This window comes from Symphodus melops (genome assembly GCF_947650265.1).
Source record: "Symphodus melops genome assembly, chromosome: 6".
Taxonomy (NCBI): domain Eukaryota; kingdom Metazoa; phylum Chordata; class Actinopteri; order Labriformes; family Labridae; genus Symphodus; species Symphodus melops.
Window position 1 is genome coordinate 24,350,859 of NC_136696.1, and position 19,088 is coordinate 24,369,946.

The 19,088-nt window shown below is 44.6% G+C and overlaps 1 protein-coding gene and 1 long non-coding RNA gene across 4 annotated transcripts in view; one reads left to right on the plus strand and one right to left on the minus strand.

The window, feature by feature from the left end:
- LOC306825414 overlaps window positions 1-3,871 on the minus strand; it is a 17,232-nt gene extending 13,361 nt beyond the window's left edge. Inside the window, exon 1 of the long non-coding RNA XR_013779260.1 lies at window positions 2,310-3,871. This is a non-coding gene — a long non-coding RNA (uncharacterized lncRNA). The remainder of the gene's footprint in view (window positions 1-2,309) is intronic.
- sin3aa (SIN3 transcription regulator family member Aa) overlaps window positions 1-18,450 on the plus strand; it is a 19,043-nt gene extending 593 nt beyond the window's left edge. Inside the window, exons 1-21 of one of the 3 annotated variants that reach the window (XM_079346131.1) lie at window positions 1,654-1,894; window positions 3,931-4,147; window positions 4,436-4,618; window positions 5,012-5,118; window positions 6,437-6,731; window positions 6,875-7,123; window positions 7,861-8,013; window positions 8,116-8,271; window positions 8,395-8,484; window positions 8,871-8,989; window positions 9,090-9,300; window positions 9,516-9,632; window positions 9,811-10,049; window positions 10,479-10,662; window positions 10,807-11,392; window positions 12,879-13,048; window positions 13,166-13,339; window positions 14,097-14,189; window positions 15,541-15,635; window positions 15,874-16,066; window positions 16,563-18,450. In XM_079346131.1, the coding sequence (XP_079202257.1) occupies window positions 3,962-4,147; window positions 4,436-4,618; window positions 5,012-5,118; window positions 6,437-6,731; window positions 6,875-7,123; window positions 7,861-8,013; window positions 8,116-8,271; window positions 8,395-8,484; window positions 8,871-8,989; window positions 9,090-9,300; window positions 9,516-9,632; window positions 9,811-10,049; window positions 10,479-10,662; window positions 10,807-11,392; window positions 12,879-13,048; window positions 13,166-13,339; window positions 14,097-14,189; window positions 15,541-15,635; window positions 15,874-16,066; window positions 16,563-16,793 (3,831 nt within the window). In that variant the 5' untranslated portion in view covers window positions 1,654-1,894; window positions 3,931-3,961 and the 3' untranslated portion in view covers window positions 16,794-18,450. Of the gene's footprint in view, window positions 1-1,653; window positions 1,895-3,930; window positions 4,148-4,435; window positions 4,619-5,011; window positions 5,119-6,436; window positions 6,732-6,874; window positions 7,124-7,860; window positions 8,014-8,115; window positions 8,272-8,394; window positions 8,485-8,870; window positions 8,990-9,089; window positions 9,301-9,515; window positions 9,633-9,810; window positions 10,050-10,478; window positions 10,663-10,806; window positions 11,393-12,878; window positions 13,049-13,165; window positions 13,340-14,096; window positions 14,190-15,540; window positions 15,636-15,873; window positions 16,067-16,562 lie in introns of those variants that run through there. The other 2 variants (XM_079346132.1, XM_079346133.1) reach the window with 2 other exon arrangements.
- The last annotated feature ends 638 nt before the right edge of the window (window positions 18,451-19,088 follow it).

A 19,088-nucleotide genomic window follows, 5' to 3' on the forward strand; every position in this document is an offset into this window, starting at 1 on the left:
GCGCTATGGCGTGGCTCTAACAGCGCGACGCCGCCGTGTAGTTCCCCGTTTCGTTTGACTTTGGCATTGTTTAGTAAGGGCAACCGGATCAGCGTTCTTGCCGCCCCAGAAAAGATGCAGTGTCGCTCGCTTTTTGGGCCGTGTTTCCCCCAGGCAGCAAACGACGTCCACGCAAAGGCGTCGATTTCCCCAGCTGATGCGTTTGAGTGCCATGAGCCTTTTGTTTGGAGAGTGCACGTCGACGAGCGCCGAGTGGATGCGGGCTGAATGGTCAGCGTGTGGCTCGGTGTTGTGGGGGATCTACAGCCCGCACTGCGTTGTCTTGCATGCTTTTGCACAAAAGTTAAGGAGAAAAGGGAGCCTACTTGATCCGCTGCAAACACGCCCCATATTGTGTTAAAACCGCGCGTAATGATTATCACAAGCTGGCTTCGTGTGTTTCGCAAGAATGCACGTAGTTTTGTACAGAAAAGCCGTCGGGATAGTGGAGTACGGTGTGTGAGTGCGTGCTGCAGCCTACGATCGCTGCTTCCCTGAGTCCTCCGCCTCGGCTGGAGGGAAGAATCCCGGGCTGGTGGCGCAGCTCCGCCTGTCGTGGGCGAGGGTTTATTTTGGAAGTTCCACCTTTTTGGGATTTGCAATGACGGCTGCATGCAATGATTGGCTGAGATGTTCAGAAAGAGGAGGGACACAAGTGCAAAGGCAGGTCTCCTTCTGTCCCCCCCCCCCTCCACAATGTCACGTGTGTTCAAACTCCAGGAAGTAGCTAATCTTGTCGATTTTTTTTTTTTTTTAAATTAAGATTTTAAGCACAACGAACTCTCAAATATATCCTTATAAAGCACCCATTAATGTAAAGCTTAGCTGTGCTGGGTGCGTTGTTGTATCACAGTGTATGTGTTTTATGAAATTAACAAAGATAAAAACCCAAAGACAGAAAACAAGAGCCTTATTCCAGAAATGCAGCACTTTTTGTTTTGGTTTTTTTTTGTGCAACATACACTGATACTCTCAAAAGTGTTGTGTGGAGGATTGGAAATAAATTAAAAATAAAAACATCTGGAAATAAAACATCTTCCAAACTGCATATACTTATACAAAAAAAAAAAAAACGTAGATTTTCATTTTGTATTTGCTGAAGGGACATCAAGCATTTCTTTGCTTTAGGATATTTTCTCACTTCGGTGGTTATGAATAGAAGTCATAAACAATATTTATACACAGAGAAATGAGTGCTTGTTTATACTGGCTTACATGAGTGTTTTTAATGTAACATACATGTACTTTTTCTCATCATTCCTTATCGAGAAAGTTACTTTATTGAAGTAGGTAGAATAATCCTGCAGGACGATTAAAAAATGTACAGATGAAGATCAGTCTAGATCCTGCAATGGTAAATATAATTTTATTTTTTATGTAATCTTTTCACTCGTGGTGTTACTTTAGATTATAGACTGTTCTCATTTAAAACAAGCGGGACTCATCTCACTGCTACTTGCAGTGTCGCGCTTCAAGTTAAAATGGGCGTGCTTGGTTACTGTGCAATAAATTCTTGATTGACAGTTCAGATTCACGAACCGGGTTCATTAACCCCGCCCATTAGTGGACTCCCTGAACGAACTGACCAATAGCCCGCATCAGAGGGCGGGGCTATATCTGAAAACCCCGCCCACTCCCTCCACAGCTAACTGAGCGGAGATTGTTTTCCTCTTCTCGGGGAGATCTTCACTTTGCTTGAACTGTTTATTTTTTAATTCACACGCTTCTGATAAGTTGCTATCAGCCCTTACTGTGGTATCAACCTCCCAGCCAGAGTTGTAGCGGTTCACCCACACTTAACGGATTATATCTATTCATCATTTTGGGATCACCAGGTTGCTATTTAGGAAGAGGGGTGAGTTCATTCAGCGAGCTAACACAGCTAGCTGCCTAGCAACCGTTAGCAGCCGTTTTCAGTAAACCACACAGGGGGATCGCGACATGTCTTTGCTTGTCATTCACTTGTGGCTCAACATAATACGAGTTGATCTAATAAATCGATGCCAAGTGCTGTCTTTTTAAAGGCATGTGTCAGCAACAGGGGGATCGTTAATAGTTAGCTGCATGTGCTTCCCCGCTAGCCCACTTAACACTGTGCTCGGTGTTGTTTACATTAGCATTATCAGCTAAACTGGCAGCTCACACTCAGCCCCCCCCTCTCCTGACTGACTGAACAAGTTCTCGGCGTGGTTTATGGAGGGTAGAAAAATGCTTTCATTCACTTTAAACACTGAGTGGGTTGTGAGACACCCTGGGAGTGTGAGCCTTACCTTCCTTGAAATGGAGGTTTGCACGGCTGCACTCCTGCGCCACGCTGCTGTAAATGGCGGGCGGTGGTGGTGGTGGTGTGTGTGTGTTTGGGGGGGGTGGGGGGGCGTCGTGCTGTAACTCGAGTTCGGTGCTTGTGTTGCGTTTGCCAGGCCAAAAAAAAGGGGATGGTGACACGCTGTTGCTGTAGCAGACAGAAGGGGACTATTTGCCGCTATGGGACTGTGTCGTTAACAAAACCAGAGTGTAGCTGAGGTTAACTATAAATACTGCCGCCTTGATTTATTTTTGTAAAGTATACACACCGACTCCTCACTTTGACACCCATTAAGTCACTTTTGCTCGATACTCTGGTGCTGTATTTTCCCATTGCTCATGAGTTGTTGCTGTCTTGAGGAAGTTGTGAATGGCGAGCTGACTTCACACGGCAGCACCTGTTTGTTGCCTTAGTGACGTAGGCTGCCTGTGTTTTCATTGGCTCCGGACGATTTAAGTTTTTGCATTCAGCGCGTGCTAACATTTTAGCAGACGCATTACAAGATGTGTTTCTTATTATAGAGTTGACGGTACGAGACAGGCAAACGCGGGAGTGCAGTGCTGCATTGTACACCCTCTATGTTACCATATACACACAATAAAGTGTTAACTAGGTACAGACACAGACTTTCTTTATTGTCATTCAAACTTGAACTTCACAATGCAGATAAAAAAAATTCGTTGTAGTGCAGCATCAAGTATTTACATGAGGAATGTAGTATTTTCAAAATAAAGTGCAGATATAAATGGACTATGTTGAGATTGTATTCAACCTCACCAAACGGTGTTTATATTGCACACTTTAGAAAAAGACATCAGTAATGTTTTATTGTTTACTCTGCAGATATGTAACCATGTCTTTGTTTACCAATTCAATCAAATGTATCTCTATCATCCAAAGAAAAGGATCATTTACAGAAAAAGTGCACATTTAAAGAGACCATAGATGTTACAAAAATAGGCTGCACCCTTTCAGAGTGCACACTGCTCCCTAAGTTCTTGTTTTTGCCTGAACACCCTCTTCCAGTCTGCTCTTTCCTTGTTTTCATACTGATGCTCTGACATGTGGTGACGTTTGCTGCTCTGTTGTTATGTATGCGGCGCAGTGAAGCGTCGGGTCTTGGCCCGATAAGCAGGATCTCCTATGGATATGCTTCTGGTCCTATCCTGGTTTTGTGAGCTATAATGAGACATTTGATGTCATGTCTGCGGCGATGCACACCGAACTACGTAGCTCCCATGAAAAGAAGAAGAAACGTCCAAAAACAATAACAAACAACAATCAGCATGCTGCATCACGAGCTAGGAAGTCAAAGCAGTCCTTAGAATTTGACCTCAGGCATTCTTGTGTAGCAATAAGGAATCAGATATTTTGATGGCTGTAAGGTCAAAGTCCATGTTAAAATTGTCCTTGTAAGCAGCACAACAGAAGTGGTTAGCTGGCAGTGTGTGTGTATCCATAAATTTACAATTTAAGTAGAGCAAATATTTCCATGTGTTCACGAGCGAATGATTGAAAGCATCAAGAAGCCGACTTGACAGATGTCCTCCAGTAAGAAATAAGATCCATATGCTCTTTCTACGCAGGTCTCTCACTTCTTACGAGTATGAGTTCATAATGAAGCGGCGTCTGGAGGATCAGGAAACTGTTTTTGCGTCCCAGCAGCGGCGCCTCGCTGGCAACGCGGAAGCTTTCCAGCATCGGGTCCTGGCCCCTGCTCCAGCCCCGGCTGTGTACGAGGCCGTGTCTGACAACATGCAGCCCACAGCAGGCGTCCAGTACTCCGTCCCCCAGGGATACCAGGTATGTTCCTGTATGTCCTCTGCAGATTTGTGCAAGCTTAATGTGTTTCTTAACGTTTGTAAGTCAAGCTGCTGCTATCAGCATGAGCTGCCTGTCAGCGACTGACACTGAAGCACTTTTTCTTTCTGTAAGCAGTCACATTTGTTCAATATAACTAAGGAGGGTTTTTTTTACCATTTTAAAAGAGCTACTGGTCTTCAATGCTCTCCCATTAAATGACATGATCAAAGTGTCCTTCACTGAAGTTCACCATTCAGCATCACCCGCAATGTCTCTCTGCTTTCCCAGGTTCCCACTGTGGCCCAAAACAGCGGCGGGCACGGGCACACTCCGAGCCCAGCCGTTCACAGCGGGTCCCACCACCACAGCCCGGCAGTCCAGTCCCATGGGCCCTCGGTGATGTCAGGGCACAGCCATACAGCTGCTCCCCAAGCCTCTGCACAGGGCCAGCAGCAGTTCCAGAGGCTCAAGGTTAGTCAGCACATTTTGTTTTCAAAGATACAGCTGACTAATCATGTTTGATGTACATGTCAAAGTTTTCCTCTTCTGATAGTTTGGCACTTTTTATTTGATTTGATTTGATTTTTGTTTAATGATTAATAACAAATGTTCCCCTTTTAAGTCTTTTAGTGTCTACATTCAGATAAATCCTCAAACCTCTGACCATCATGTTTTAGTAGAGGCTGTGTAAATCTCCTTTTTGAAGCTAGGTTAACATCTGAATTATTCACATCTTCATTACCTTGTTGACATGTCAGAGTAAAGAGTCTCTTTTCATAAGAATGTTGTTGTTGTAGTTTTTTTTTTGGGGGGGGGGGTAAAGAGGAAAAAATGCAAATTGATGAAACTGAAATTTCCTTGTAGGTGGAAGATGCTTTGTCCTACTTGGACCAAGTGAAACTGCAGTTTGGCAACCAGCCTCAGGTCTACAATGACTTTCTGGATATAATGAAAGAGTTCAAGTCTCAGAGGTGAGACTACTGTTGAATTTCACAGAATTTTTTTTGGGCAAAACTGGCAATGGTAACACCTGTAGCCTGCACTGTAAGTTGCAGAAGTAGAAGGTCATACTTCAAGTTTGCTTTAAAAGATGTTGTTTGAGGATGATCTTTTCCTGTTTAAAAAAAACATAAATCAAAGTTTTCTACTGCTCTTTTAATCCTTGGTCTTAGTTTTCAGTTCAGTTCTGACGGCCCGACCAGTTAGGGGTTTTTCTGCTTTCCATTCTTTTGAGTTTTATGCCATTTTTTTTACAAGAACAGCAAGACGATAAAAAACTCATTTATTTATAAAAAAATATTATTATTGTACTCTTCAACAACGCCAAAACATTTACATTTATACACATTCCTGGTGTATGGTGAACGTCTCAGTGAAAAGACGGCAGCATTCAGGTCGTGCTATTTAGACCCTCTTTACAGATAGGAAGACTTTCAGTATTTAAAAACAATATATTTATTTAGGCTTTATATTTTTCACAGACTTTCACACAGAAAATAGGTCGCGAAGTATTGATATTTCATTCTGTACGGCAGCTTTGTCTCAAACACTGCTCTGCTTTTTCCCATCGTTCACTCTCACCTCGTCATGAACGTATCAGCTGGTGTCTGCGTGTCACAACAGACGGTAACTTCACATTAGTAATGTTAGAGCCTGTTGTAAACTTTAGTCAAACTCCCCTAAATGTTTCCATTTGAGTAGGCGACACGTGTAAAACATTTCTCCTGTTGACCGTTTTTCTCTTCCATGTCAGTATTACACCTGCGCTGAAAGGGGACTGTCCACACAGCACTCTTTTAAAAGACACCGATGCTTCCTCATACTACTCTGATGTGTGAAACCTGACACCAGTGTTGTCACCTTCCCCCAACTTTAGCTCATTGTGATTTGATAATAACTTGGGGGAGGTGTTTCCTTATCCCAGCGCATGGACTTGCAGGTGTACGCACACACAAATCAATTCATCATTCCTCTCAATCAAACATGAATGAATAAAACCTGAAGGTCGTCAAAATAACAAAGAACATGTTTTTGTTTGTGTAAATACATTTGTCCCTACACATACCAACACGAGGTATAAAGTTATAAATTAGTCAAATACAGCTTAAAGGGAATGACAGAATGAGTACAGATATACCCACTCAAATACTCAGACTGGTCCTTTAACCTTTACTGAAGGTTTTGTATATAAATAACCGTCTGTGTATCTGAGATTTACTGACTTAAAGGATGACTGCCATGGGTGGTTTTGAATGAATTTTTCCTTCTTTTTGTTTTTGTTATTCCCAGTATTGACACTCCGGGGGTCATCAGCAGAGTGTCACAACTTTTCAAAGGTCATCCTGACCTCATCATGGGCTTCAACACCTTCCTGCCTCCCGGTTACAAGATCGAGGTCCAGACGAACGACCTGGTCAACGTGACCACTCCTGGTCAGATCCACCACATCACCCCGCATGGCATTTCAGTCCAGAACATCCCCATAACTGGAGCGGCCCCCCAACACCCGGCTCAGCTCCCGTCTGCTCCAACCACAACTGCTCCGCCCCTTCTGACGCAGCCCACCCCAGCCAAGATTAGCAAGGTGAGGACTTCAATCAGGAAAGGAACTTAAGGACACCCTCCCCCCCCCCCCCAAAAAAAAAAGAATAATAAAAAAAAAATTGCGTTTTCTCTGTGGTGCATCATCAAATCCTCTAATACCTTCCATCTTGTCGTCACCTGCAGCCTCCTCAACCCCCGGCGTTGACGCCCAGCAGTCAGAGCAATCCGTCCATACCTGCATACACCTCTCCTCGCTCCCCGCCTACGCAGATCCATCCGCCTTTAAGTGGGACCCCCACCGGGCCGCCCATTCAAAACAACCAGCCTGTGGAGTTCAACCACGCCATCAACTACGTCAACAAGATCAAGAACCGCTTCCAGGGCCAGCCCGACATTTACAAAGCCTTCCTGGAGATCCTCCACACGTACCAGGTCGGTCAACACTACTCTAATCTCAGCTGAACAGTACATGTGCTCCTGCTTGTCAGCAGTAAAAAGGCAGTAAGCAACCCGTACAGTCAAACCCTGTAGCACTCTGTGAAGTCCCTCCCACCAAATCATGTACCAAACAGGCCATTGTCACTATAACTGCCTGTGCTACTCAGCAAGTTTGGTTAGACTGAGCAGCAAAGACACTGACAGTAAATCAATTAACATCCCCCCAAAAATGTAAAAGTAGGAGCTGCTGTCTGCTGCACAGCTGTTGAGTTCTGAGCACCACCGAGACAAAGACAGAAAGTGAGAGAGCCACAGACAAATGTCGCGTAAAAGACAGATGATATAAGTTCATAGAGAGTGGCTGTGATTGGCTAGCTCGGCAAGACTAAAGCTGATCGAAGCACCTCTAAGAGAGGCTTAAACTGGAGCTGCAGTTAGTTAGTGTTTCCCAATTTGGGAACCAAATTGAGACCAATAGGGAAGTGCAAAACGTTGCAGTTCCTCAAGTGTCCACTAGAGGCTGGCTGCAGAAGCTGATGATTCTTTATTGGGTCTCGAGCAAATTTACAGCAGAAATAATTAGCTCATTTCTTGATTGGTACACCCACTACAGGGGTGACTTTTTCGTAATATTAACCTAGGAGTTATTCTTGACTTTGCATAATTAGGGGCGTGGCTGAGATGCTTTGTAACTGGATGGTTAAGCTTATGCATGTGTTCACCCCCCACAGAAAGAGCAGCGTAATGCCAAAGAGGCCGGTGGGAACTACACACCGGCTCTGACGGAGCAAGAGGTCTACGCTCAGGTGGCAAGACTTTTTAAGAACCAAGAGGACCTGCTGTCAGAGTTTGGCCAGTTTCTCCCAGACGCCAACAGCTCAGTGGTGAGCACAGCTCCGACATCGCTAGTGTTGCTCTGCAGTTCAAAGAAGAAGAGCGTTTATTCCCGTTTCCTCGTCTTAATCACCTGTGTTTATTTCCTGTAGCTGTTAAGTAAGACCACGGCTGAGAAGGCGGAGTCAGTGAGGAATGATCACGGTGGCACCGCTAAAAAGCTGCAGCTCAACAACAAGCAGAGGCCCAATCAGAACGGCTGTCAGATCCGTCGACATCCAACTCCAGGAGCCACGCCCCCTGTGAAGGTACAAACATGCGTATGCATCTCATATACAGCTGGAGATGGAGTCGACTCCCTTATTGAGAGTTTTAGTGACTGATGTTCTCGTACCCGTGTGTTCTGCTCCCTCTTTGTGGTGATGCTGCAGAAGAAGCCCAAGTTACTGAATTTAAAAGACTCCTCGGCGGCGGAGGCCAGCAAGCATGGCGTCGGAACAGAATCTCTGTTCTTTGAGAAGGTGGGCTTTCGAGTTGTTTGTGTTTTTATTTACGTCAAGAAACGAACAGTCATTAAATAAGCCGATCAAAAGACGACGTGAAGGAAGAAAAGCAGATCAGCAAAGTGAATCTTTCTGTCATGATAAATTTTCAAGACCTCTGCTCAACTTCAGACAGTAAAGACTTGTATACTCCTATCAAATACATCTCTCAGGAATGTTTGGACATATTCTAAGATGTACACTAAGTACAAATAAAATAAGGTACTGTGCAGACGCCTCAGGCCAACATTAGATTTCCTTTTTTTAACATTCTGGATATATGAAGAAATCTGTAACGTTCTGTTCATTTTGTTTACCCTTCTCCAGACTCTGTCATCTATTCTAACTTTGAATTCTCGTCACAGGTCCGCAAGGCCTTGCAAAGTGCAGAGGCCTACGACAACTTCCTGCGGTGTCTGGTCATCTTTAACCAGGAGGTGATCTCCAGGGCTGAACTGGTGCAGCTGGTGCTGCCCTTCTTAGGGTGAGTACTCAGTCCTCTCTGCTGACCCATGACTTGTTCTTATTGTTTATTTTTCAGTCCACAATATCTGTCGTTGATATGATTTTCTTTTTCCGTACAGAAAATTCCCCGAGCTGTTCAACTGGTTCAAAAACTTTCTGGGATATCGGGAGATGTCCCACATCGAAACCTACCCTAAGGAGCGAGCCACCGAGGGCATCGCCATGGAGATCGATTATGCTTCCTGTAAGAGACTAGGCTCCAGTTACAGAGCACTACCCAAAAGCTACCAGCAGCCCAAGTGCACCGGCAGGACCCCCCTTTGTAAAGAGGTAAGACCTGCGAGAGCGCACAATAGACATCAGAGAGGTTTTAGAGAGTGGTCTTAGATGATTAAAATACACCTAAAAAACCTGTCCACGTGGACACACGTTTACATCAATGATCCGTCTTATAGCATCGGACAAGAGCTTCTTCAAAGGTTAAAGTCGATATCTATATGTTCATGTGAACGCTTCAGTTCTCTCTTTGTTTCTTTGGTTTCCAGGTCTTGAACGACACCTGGGTCTCCTTCCCATCCTGGTCTGAAGACTCCACGTTTGTCAGCTCAAAGAAGACGCAGTATGAGGAGCACATCTACCGGTGTGAGGACGAACGCTTCGAGGTGAGCAGGAACTTTAAACACCTGGAACGTATCTGTTGAACAATAAAAACCACAATAATCTGCCAGGAAAACAAGTTTTTAAATCACTTCGCTAGATTATTTTTTTGTTAGCAGTGAACCTAAGAGCACGACACACACAGAACATGATATTAAATCTGCTGTGCTGTCTCATCCACAGCTGGATGTCGTACTAGAGACCAACTTGGCCACCATCAGAGTCCTGGAGACGGTACAGCGGAAGTTGTCCCGCTTGTCGGCGGAGGAGCAAGCCAAGTTCAGACTGGACAACACTCTGGGCGGCTCCTCGGAGGTCGTGCACCGCAAGGCCATCCAGAGGATATACGGAGACAAGGCGCCCGACATCATCGATGGCCTGAAGAAAAACCCAGCCGTGTCCGTCCCCATCGTGTTAAAGAGGTGAGAGATGTGTGTGTTTGGAAAAAGAAGAAGCCGCTTCTTATTACAAAGTTTAATTTAAGGTAACAGGTTGTTTTCGGAGTGGTGAGGAATCAATAAAGAATATTACCTCAGTTTTTTTTAGAGAGGTAAATGAGCGTCTGATTCCTTCTTTAGGGCTTAAACTGAGCTTTTCAACACACTGATGTACACAGGGAAGGGAAGAGCTGATATATTTTGAGGAGCGGGTTTAAAAAAAGTTGTGCTTGATATTGAGATAGATTTTTTTTTTTTCCCTGCACTCTCCTTAGCCGTGAAATGATTTAACAGTATTTAAATACGCTGCAGCACATTCTTCTGGCTCGCTGTGATGATGCAAAGTAACTGAAACTCTCCATATAGCTTCGCAGTATGTTCCCTCTCCTGACTTTGCCTTCTCCTCCGGTCCAGGTTAAAGACAAAGGAGGAGGAGTGGCGGGAAGCCCAGCGAGGCTTCAACAAGATCTGGAGGGAGCAGAACGAGAAGTATTACCTCAAGTCTCTCGACCATCAAGGCATCAACTTCAAGCAGAATGACACCAAAGTGCTTCGGTCGAAATCGCTGCTGAATGAAATTGAAAGCATTTATGATGAGGTACATTTTACTGTCAAGCTTTATGGCACACTTATACTTACAGGGACGTCGTCAAAAAAAAAAAAAAGATTACTGTCACCTCAGAGTGTGCATCGCAGAAAATCACACGTTTCTCAAAAGTTAACATGTTTTTTTGCCCTGCAGCGTCAGGAGCAGGCATCTGAGGAAAACGCCACTCCACCCTCAGGCCCCCAACTGACGCTGGCGTACGAGGACAGCCAAATCCTGGAGGACGCCGCCGCGCTCATCATCCACCACGTCAAACGTCAGACCAGCATCCAGAAAGACGACAAGTACAAGATCAAGCAGATCATCTACCACTTCATCCCCGACATGCTGTTCTCCCAGCGAGGCGCGCTCTCTGACGTGGAGGAGGAGGAGGAGGAGGACGAAGAAGAAGACATGGACCTGGAGGAAGGAGCTTCCAAAAAGCACAACGGCGTCCCCAGCAGCGGGAGCCCGTCCAAATCCAAGCTGCTGTTCGGCAGCACGTCGACGCAGAAGCTGCGGGACTCGGACGACGCCTACAACCTTTTCTATGTGAACAACAACTGGTACATCTTCCTGCGGCTGCACCAGACGTTGTGCTCGCGTCTGCTGCGGCTGTACGGGCAGGCGGAGCGACAGATCGAGGAGGAGGTCAGAGAACGAGACTGGGAGAGGGAAGTCCTGGGGCTGAAGAAGGAGAAGAACGACAACCCGGCTATCCAGCTCAGACTGAAGGAGCCCAGTGAGTAAAACGAGAGAGGCTTTTTACAAATCTGGTTCATTTTCTTTCTCTATCCATCACACCGTTCTGACTTTCCCTTCAGAGAGCACAGAATCAATCTTTTGTCTTCACCTACGGTTTGGTCACAATTTGGTAATTTAAAGGGGACATAATATGGAAATTGACTTTTACAGTGTTTTTGAACATTTATAGCAGTAACCTGAGTGTCTATGGACCCATAAAATTTGAAATTAATCCTCCCAGTCATTTGTTTGTGGTCTGCTTAAGTCTTACCACAAAGAGAAAAATGCTCCGTTTCAAATTTTCTCAGTTTGTGACATCACAAGTTGGATTCTGGTTAGAAAAAAAAAAATCCCCTCCCGTCTCCTGGTATCTCCACCTCCAGCCTAGAGCAAAACTTTTGCAGAGGTCCGCCATTTTTATTGTCGTTAAACTCGGGGTTTCATTGCATTTAAAGAGACACACCAAAACGGAGCGTTCTGAGAGAGCTGGTTTCTACAGGGTCACAAACCTCCTCTGGTGTTGATTCATGTTAGATTTGGACCAAAGCACAGCATACATGTTTGATTTAGAGCACAGAGAGACTGTTTGAAAAGGTCAAAAAAGAGTAAAATATATACCCTTTAATAGATGATGCAAATTCCTCATTTTCCAAGAGAAACTGTTTTGGCCTGTTGCACCAGCTTGGTGTCAGTTCTGTGCTACGTTAGGGTGTAAAGTCCACGTTAAACCCTGCCATAAAACTGGTCAGGCTCCAATTAAAGGCCTGGCAAAGCCTGCTTATTAGGTGATCATAGCTGTAATCTACAAATGAAATAATGGGAAGTCTTCAACTTTAAGATAATGGAACTATTATACTTTGAATGGAACTATATTATTAGAAGCACAATTCAAAGCCATGGGATGTAATCTGTCACAGAGAACTCACTGCAGACACCAAACAGCCGGTCAGATCCTCGGCTCCTCCTCACCCCTAACTCAAACATCCCCTCTGGATCCGTCTCTGGAACGTCAGCGCAGCGGAGCGGAGCGCGCCCGTAAAACAGCAAGAGAAAGATAAATGAAGGACATCAACAAAGAGATGAAAACACAGTTTACCATTTGTGAGTTATTCAAAGACAGCGAGAAACTTGCAGCAGTGTTTCCAGAAAGACGAGGAATCCTGTGTGTCACTTACTGAGGGCCGAGTGAGAGACATGATTCATGATACATGCATGTATACATCAGTTTAAACTACCAGTGATGTCGACGTTGGAACACACTAAAATGTTTCCTTTGCTTTTCACACACACACTGGATATTTATTATTTATTTGATGTGGACATAGCATTGCAAAATAATTAAGAAAGCCAACAGCTGATGAAATCAAAGAGGGCGGGACTTCAGGCAAACTTTATGAAAGCTAAGCGAAGATGATTTGAAACTTCTGCCAGTCTTTCTGATCAACTTTAAACGTGAACGTTTCTTTCTACATTCTCCTCTCTAGTGGACATCGAGGTGGAGGATTACTACTCGGCCTTCTTGGAGATGGTGAGGAACTTGCTGGATGGGAACATGGAGGCTTCTCAGTACGAGGACTCGCTGAGGGAAATGTTCACCATTCACGCTTACACCGCCTTCACGATGGACAAACTCATCCAAAGCATCGTCCGACAGGTTTGTTCCACCATGTGCTCAGCTGCCTCATGTAGCTCACGTTAAATGCTTTTTTTTTTCTTTTCTTTTTCTCGATGGTTGTTGCCGAGTCTGACACAGTTCTCTGCTTCCATGCAGCTCCAGCACATCGTGAGCGACGAGATCTGCGTCCAGGTTACAGACCTCTACCTCTCCGAGAGCTCGAACGGAGCCAGCGGAGGAACCATGTCCACGCAGTCTTCGAGGAGCTCGGCGGAATCCATGTACCAGCGGAAAGCCGAACAGCTCATGTCTGATGAAAACTGCTTCAAGGTAAATCCCCCAAAATTAAATATAGCGTAAAAATCTGGAATATAAGACTATAAGTCTATGAGACAGTCTGTTTTTCGAGGTCACCAAGAAAAAAAAAACCTTTAGTAATCTGCAAAGTGCAGTTTATGTACAGCTGTGTAACTCTTTTAGTACCATATGTTCGCTTTCACACCTCTTCTAGCTGCAGTACGGTAGTGAAGACATCTCTTCTCCTTACCAGCTGAGGCTCTGAGCATTTCTCCTGTTAGGGTTTGATCATCACATTACTGCTGTTTACTTTCAGTCTGGACAGCTCTGTACTCTTCATTATTATTATTATTATTATTATTATTATCTAAAGGGGCTAAAATGAGGCCGGCAGCTTAAGAATTACTCGACGATGAGATGCAGTTTTAAAGATAACAGTGTCGAAAAGCTCAGGTGGAAGCACCTTCGAAGCACTCAACCTTAACCTTACACTGCAGCTCATCTCGTTAAGAAATAAGAGAAATGACAGGTTCCCCTGAAAAAAAGACTTCAGGTAGTTTAGGTCACTCTTGATACCTGAGCATGTGAAGCATCTGATTTTTTTTCCTGAGTTTGCAGCTATGAATCCCTAACTAGGAAGCTAAATCCTCCGTGTTCAGTGACTCAAGTGTTCTGGCAGCTTCCTGATTTTTGCTTCCTCTGAGCCCTCAGGACATCCTTGTTATTTTTACCGCCACTTCGCTGAATACGTTTCCCCTCACACTTGCTGCACGCGTGTCACTTCCTCCAGGTGATGTTCCTGAAGAACAGAGGGCAGGTGCAGCTCACTGTGGAGCTGCTCGACACAGAGGAGGAGAACTCGGACGAGCCCATGGAGGCCGAGGTAAGGAAACAGTAAACAGTGAGCTGTCGTTTTTTGATGCCTCGTCATGCTCTTGGTCCAAGACGAGTAGAATAGAATGCCTTTATTGTCAATATACAAATTGTACACCTTAAAGCGCACACAGCTAAAAAGAAAAACAACAAGAAGAACATAAAAAGTGACTCTAGTTAAAGTAATGTATGTGTGGTACTGTAGGACTCATTTACAGTTAGCAGCACAATACATTTGAATAGATATAGCAGAAATATCAGATTAGTTATTGCACAGTACGAAATGTAAACTAGCAGGATATAGAAATAAGAATATTTGCACTGCATGAAATGTAAACTATTGCAGGGTATAAGAATATAAACATCGTGTTTTACCAGCACGTGGCTGTTAGATATTACGTTGCATCACTTGCTCTCCACACTGCATCCGTTACATTTCTCATTCTTTGCTCTGTGATATTAGTTTCCCCGGGCAAATAAAATGACATCCAGTGCTTTAGTATCGAAGGTGAACAAACTGAAGTGTGGAGCTGTTGACTCAAAGCACAACACTCAGAGGCTCGTCAGTAAACGACTCGCAGCGAGCCAGGAAGAAAGGTTACTCCTCTTTTATTCACCGTTAACTCCACTCTGTAAAACGAGCTAACGAGCTCTGTCGAGTGAGAAGAGCTCCTCGTCTGTCTGCGCGAACAACACAGAGGAAAATAGAAACAGGGCATCAGGGTTAGAGCTCCAAGTCAAGCTGCTTCATGCTGCGTCGCTCCTTTTCAAGTTTGGACACTCCAAGAGGACAAGCTGGAATCAAGCTGGTTCTGATGCTCGCTCACGTCCTCTTAGGAGAGGTTTCCTTCATTCTTCCCCATCACATCAGACAAAGCCAGACACATGATGTTCTGTTAAAGTAAACAGGGAGGTGTTCATTCAGAAGGGAACTCAGAAGCTAAAGACACTTATTTTAGTTTTTGACTGTGAGACGTGTAAGGCAGGAGGTCTCAGTAACAACATGCTACAGAAGTATAAATAACAAATCTGCTCTGGCTGTGTCAGCAGGCATTACAGGGTTTAAGAGCTGATTTAAATTGAAAAGTTTTGACATTTTATGCCCTTGAATTGTCACATTTGATAGAAATGTCAGTTGGACTTCAGTTTGTGAGTTTCATTACACTTCAGTCTTCCTACTAAAGTTTAAATTAAAAAGAAAAAATCATGTGCAGTACCTCTTCTTTTCATCAAGTCAAAAGTTGACTTTGTTTCATACTCGGGTCCACTGTCCCAGATGTTTCCGTCTTCACGTTTCCCACCTGCTCACCATGCTGCTGATAGAGCTACTGTACGTCTTTAACTTGTCGTTTTGTTCGCAGCGTTGGTCTGATTACGTCGGCCGCTACTTAAACTCCGATTCCACCACACCTGAGTTGAGGGAGCACCTCGCTCAGAAGCCCGTTTTTCTTCCAAGGTGGGTGCTTTAGTTTTTGTGTGAAGTCTGAAAAATCCTTTTTTTTTTATTTTTTTTTTTATTAGATTTAGACCAAATCTGATCTTAATATTCAGCATGTTCAGGAAGTTGTTGTGACACAAAGCCAACATGAATGCCTCTGATGAATGAACTGTTATGGATAAGTTCTGACACATTCCCGCTCTCATTAGTCACTCTCATCTCGTCTCATCCCGTCTGTCTTTGCCATCGAAACAAGGAATCTGAGACGGATCAGGAAGTACCAGAAGGGCCGAGAGCAGCTGGACAAGGAGGCCTGCGAGGGAGGCAAGAAATCCCTGGAGAAAGAGAAGATGGAGTGCATGTTCAAACTCAACTCTTACAAGATGGTGTACGTCTTTAAGTCGGAGGATTACATGTACCGACGCACCGCCCTTCTGCGAGCGCACCAGGTAATACAGCTTCCTGTTCCTGTTGGCTGGAACTTAACAGTTAGGCACAAACTAGGCCATGTCAGCATCTCAAAGGACGAAACAGACTAAAGGTCACAGCTGGTTCAAAGGCACACAGAGCGGTACATAAACCACAGTGCAGATATACTAAAAATCTTAACCAGGGGCGCTGGTGTCATAGCGGTAGCGGGCGTCCCATGTAGCGAGACTGTGGTTCTCGCGCGGGCGGCCCGGGTTCGCGTCTGGCCTGTGGCTCCTTTCCCGCATGTCTCTCCCCGCTCTCTCCCTGACTCTATCCACCTTCCTCTCTCTATAATAAAGGCAAAAGGCCAAAAAAAAATCTTAACCAAAGAATAAAGTGTCAAGATGCAAATACAAAGTTAAAATACAAAATCTAGTTTAACATGAAGGTTAAGCTGATCAGATCTCGTCCAATCACGTGTGTTCATGTCATTCTTTAGAATTAAAACAAGCGTCCATCTCTGTGTTTCCTCAGTCTCATGAGAGGGTGAGCACACGGCTGCACAACCGCTTCCAGGCCTGGGTGGACGCGTGGGCCAAGGAGCACGTCACCCGCGACATGGGCGCCGAGACCAACAAGTGGCTGATGGGTGAAGGGCGTGACGGCCTTCTACCCTGCACCACCAGCCGGCAGCCGGAGATCCTTCACTTCATGAACATCAACAAGTACAAAGTCAAGTACGGCGCTGCCAGCAAGGCGCCGTAACGGAGGAGGAAGAGGAGAGAGAAAGACTTATATCTGGGAGTGTGTGGCCTCAAGTCACACAGGTCAGGAGTAGACGTAGGGACGAGGGCTTATTAAAGTATTTTTAAGGCCGAACATGGGAGCACAATTAAGCTAGCTACCGTGTGTGTTGCACCCAGGGCGGCAGGATTACTGATTTTACCAGCGTTTTTAGCTGGGCCCATTTTTTTTCACAGGGCCTTCAGTGCCAAAACTTAGGAATGGTCATGATCCAGTCGCAAACCTGAACTCGCACCAGCACTCAGAGCCACTTCTCAAACGAACGTCCCTCGAGCCTTTTGTTCGACAGGGCTTAGCGTCGCTAACAGTGAGCCTGTGAGAGATCAGAGTGGTGCTTTTTGTACTTTATCACAAACCGAGCTTCGGTTCCGTTATTTCCACTCACTCATACGTCCGAAGCCATCAGAATAAGAGTACAGGGTCTTCTCGTTGGTGGCGTTATTCTACATCTTCCATGGAAAACAATGTGGTGGACAAGTGCACTTATTTAGGAAAAGAGGAAAAATGTCTTTCAAGGAATTTTTGCTTCCCAGATTGAAGGCTTTCGAGGGACAGACCTGGTTCAGACATTCCTGCGTTACGGCCAAATCACAATAATGTATCTTTCACTAAACGGGAAGAAGGATTGTTTCCTTCTTTCCAAAACACATGGCAGCATTATCAGAAACTGTGCCTGAGCCCCAAACAGTAGTGTCGGGTTAACATCCTGTTGCATTTATGTAAAAAAAAAAAAAGCATCCTCACAACACTGTTTGGTCTCAGGTTGTAAAATTGTATAGCTCGTGAATGTCAGATACTGACATGTATTCCGGTGTATGTGTTGTGTATATATATTATATATAGTTCTATTAACACAAATGATCCTCGCCGCCCTGAGAGTGTCAACCGTTTTAAACTGCCCTCCGCCAATACACCAGCTTGAACACACAGACACACACACACACACACACACACACACACACATCGACAAACACACACTTGTTCTCGGGGGGACTGTCCACATGTATGCCGCTCACTTTGTAAATACACTGTAAATAGTCTCAGACTTTTTATGACAGATCTGTGTTGTTGTGCTAGTTATTCTTTCCAAGCTTTCTGTGGACTTTAGTGATGGATGGCTAAAGTTAGTATGTATATGAAAAAGACAAATGCCATTTATTACAGTTTTTACCAAAGGGAGTCGATTATCAAAACTAGCTGCCCCCCCCCTCCCCCCTTTGTGTGTTCCTTTATGTCTTTTCTTTTTAATTTCTGTAGTAAAAATGTGGGAAATAGTAGAAATGTATCCAGGTCTTTCAGTTTTTATATATAAATATAACATTTGTTTCTCCTGATTGTGACATTTGGTTTGTTAAAATCACTGCCCCCCCTCCTCCCAAACCCCGACGCCATCATGGTGGGACTCCTTTCAAAGTTCCTTCTTCAGATGAACAGACTGATCGTCCGCCTCACTCTGTGATCTACGCTTCCCTCGTCCCTGGATAGATTTCTGCTGCAAACTTCAGCCCACAGCATATTTTTGATAACGAAAGAAGAAGTCACACAAGCATGTCTTTAGTCCCTTTATTTAGACATTATTTAAAGTATTAATAAAAACGACATTTGTAGCCTATTGAAACGTGGAGTTGTTGAGTCACTTTATTTTAACCCCTTTATATTTTGCTTTTGTGTGGCCCATTAAACTAGCAGGAAAGAAAGAAGAAGATGATTGATTATGTTTGACTCTTGTCAAACACTCAAAAAGCAAACACTGATTAGTCTTGGTTTATCTGTTCAGAGTTGGTTGTCTCCCACCCTGAAGGTTGGGGGTTCGATGCCCAGCTCCTGCAGCCACATGTCTGACAACTCCCCTTGTTTGGACGGCAGCGTGTGTAGGAATCACTTCTGATGGTCACTCTACGTAGCTAAAAAGTTAACGATAGATTAATGTCGTCAACCAGTCTGTGGCACTCGGAGGCGTTACAAGTCCACCTGCATTGACTACACCATCGCATTACAGTGGAGAAGTCTGTCTGGTCCAGCATGGTAAGAGACAAGTTCCAGTCACAGAAATAAGGAACATTTGTGGAGGCTTCATCTGTGTGAATGTGGTGTGACCTCAGATGACCTTGAAATGCACTCTACAAGCTGGAGTCCATTCACCATTTACAGCATGATAACAAGTAGACAGGCCTCTTCTACATCCCGTTAAAGACTAGAAGACCTATTACACGTTCATTCAGTGTAAAAGGTTTAAAGAAATGTCTACTTTTTCCC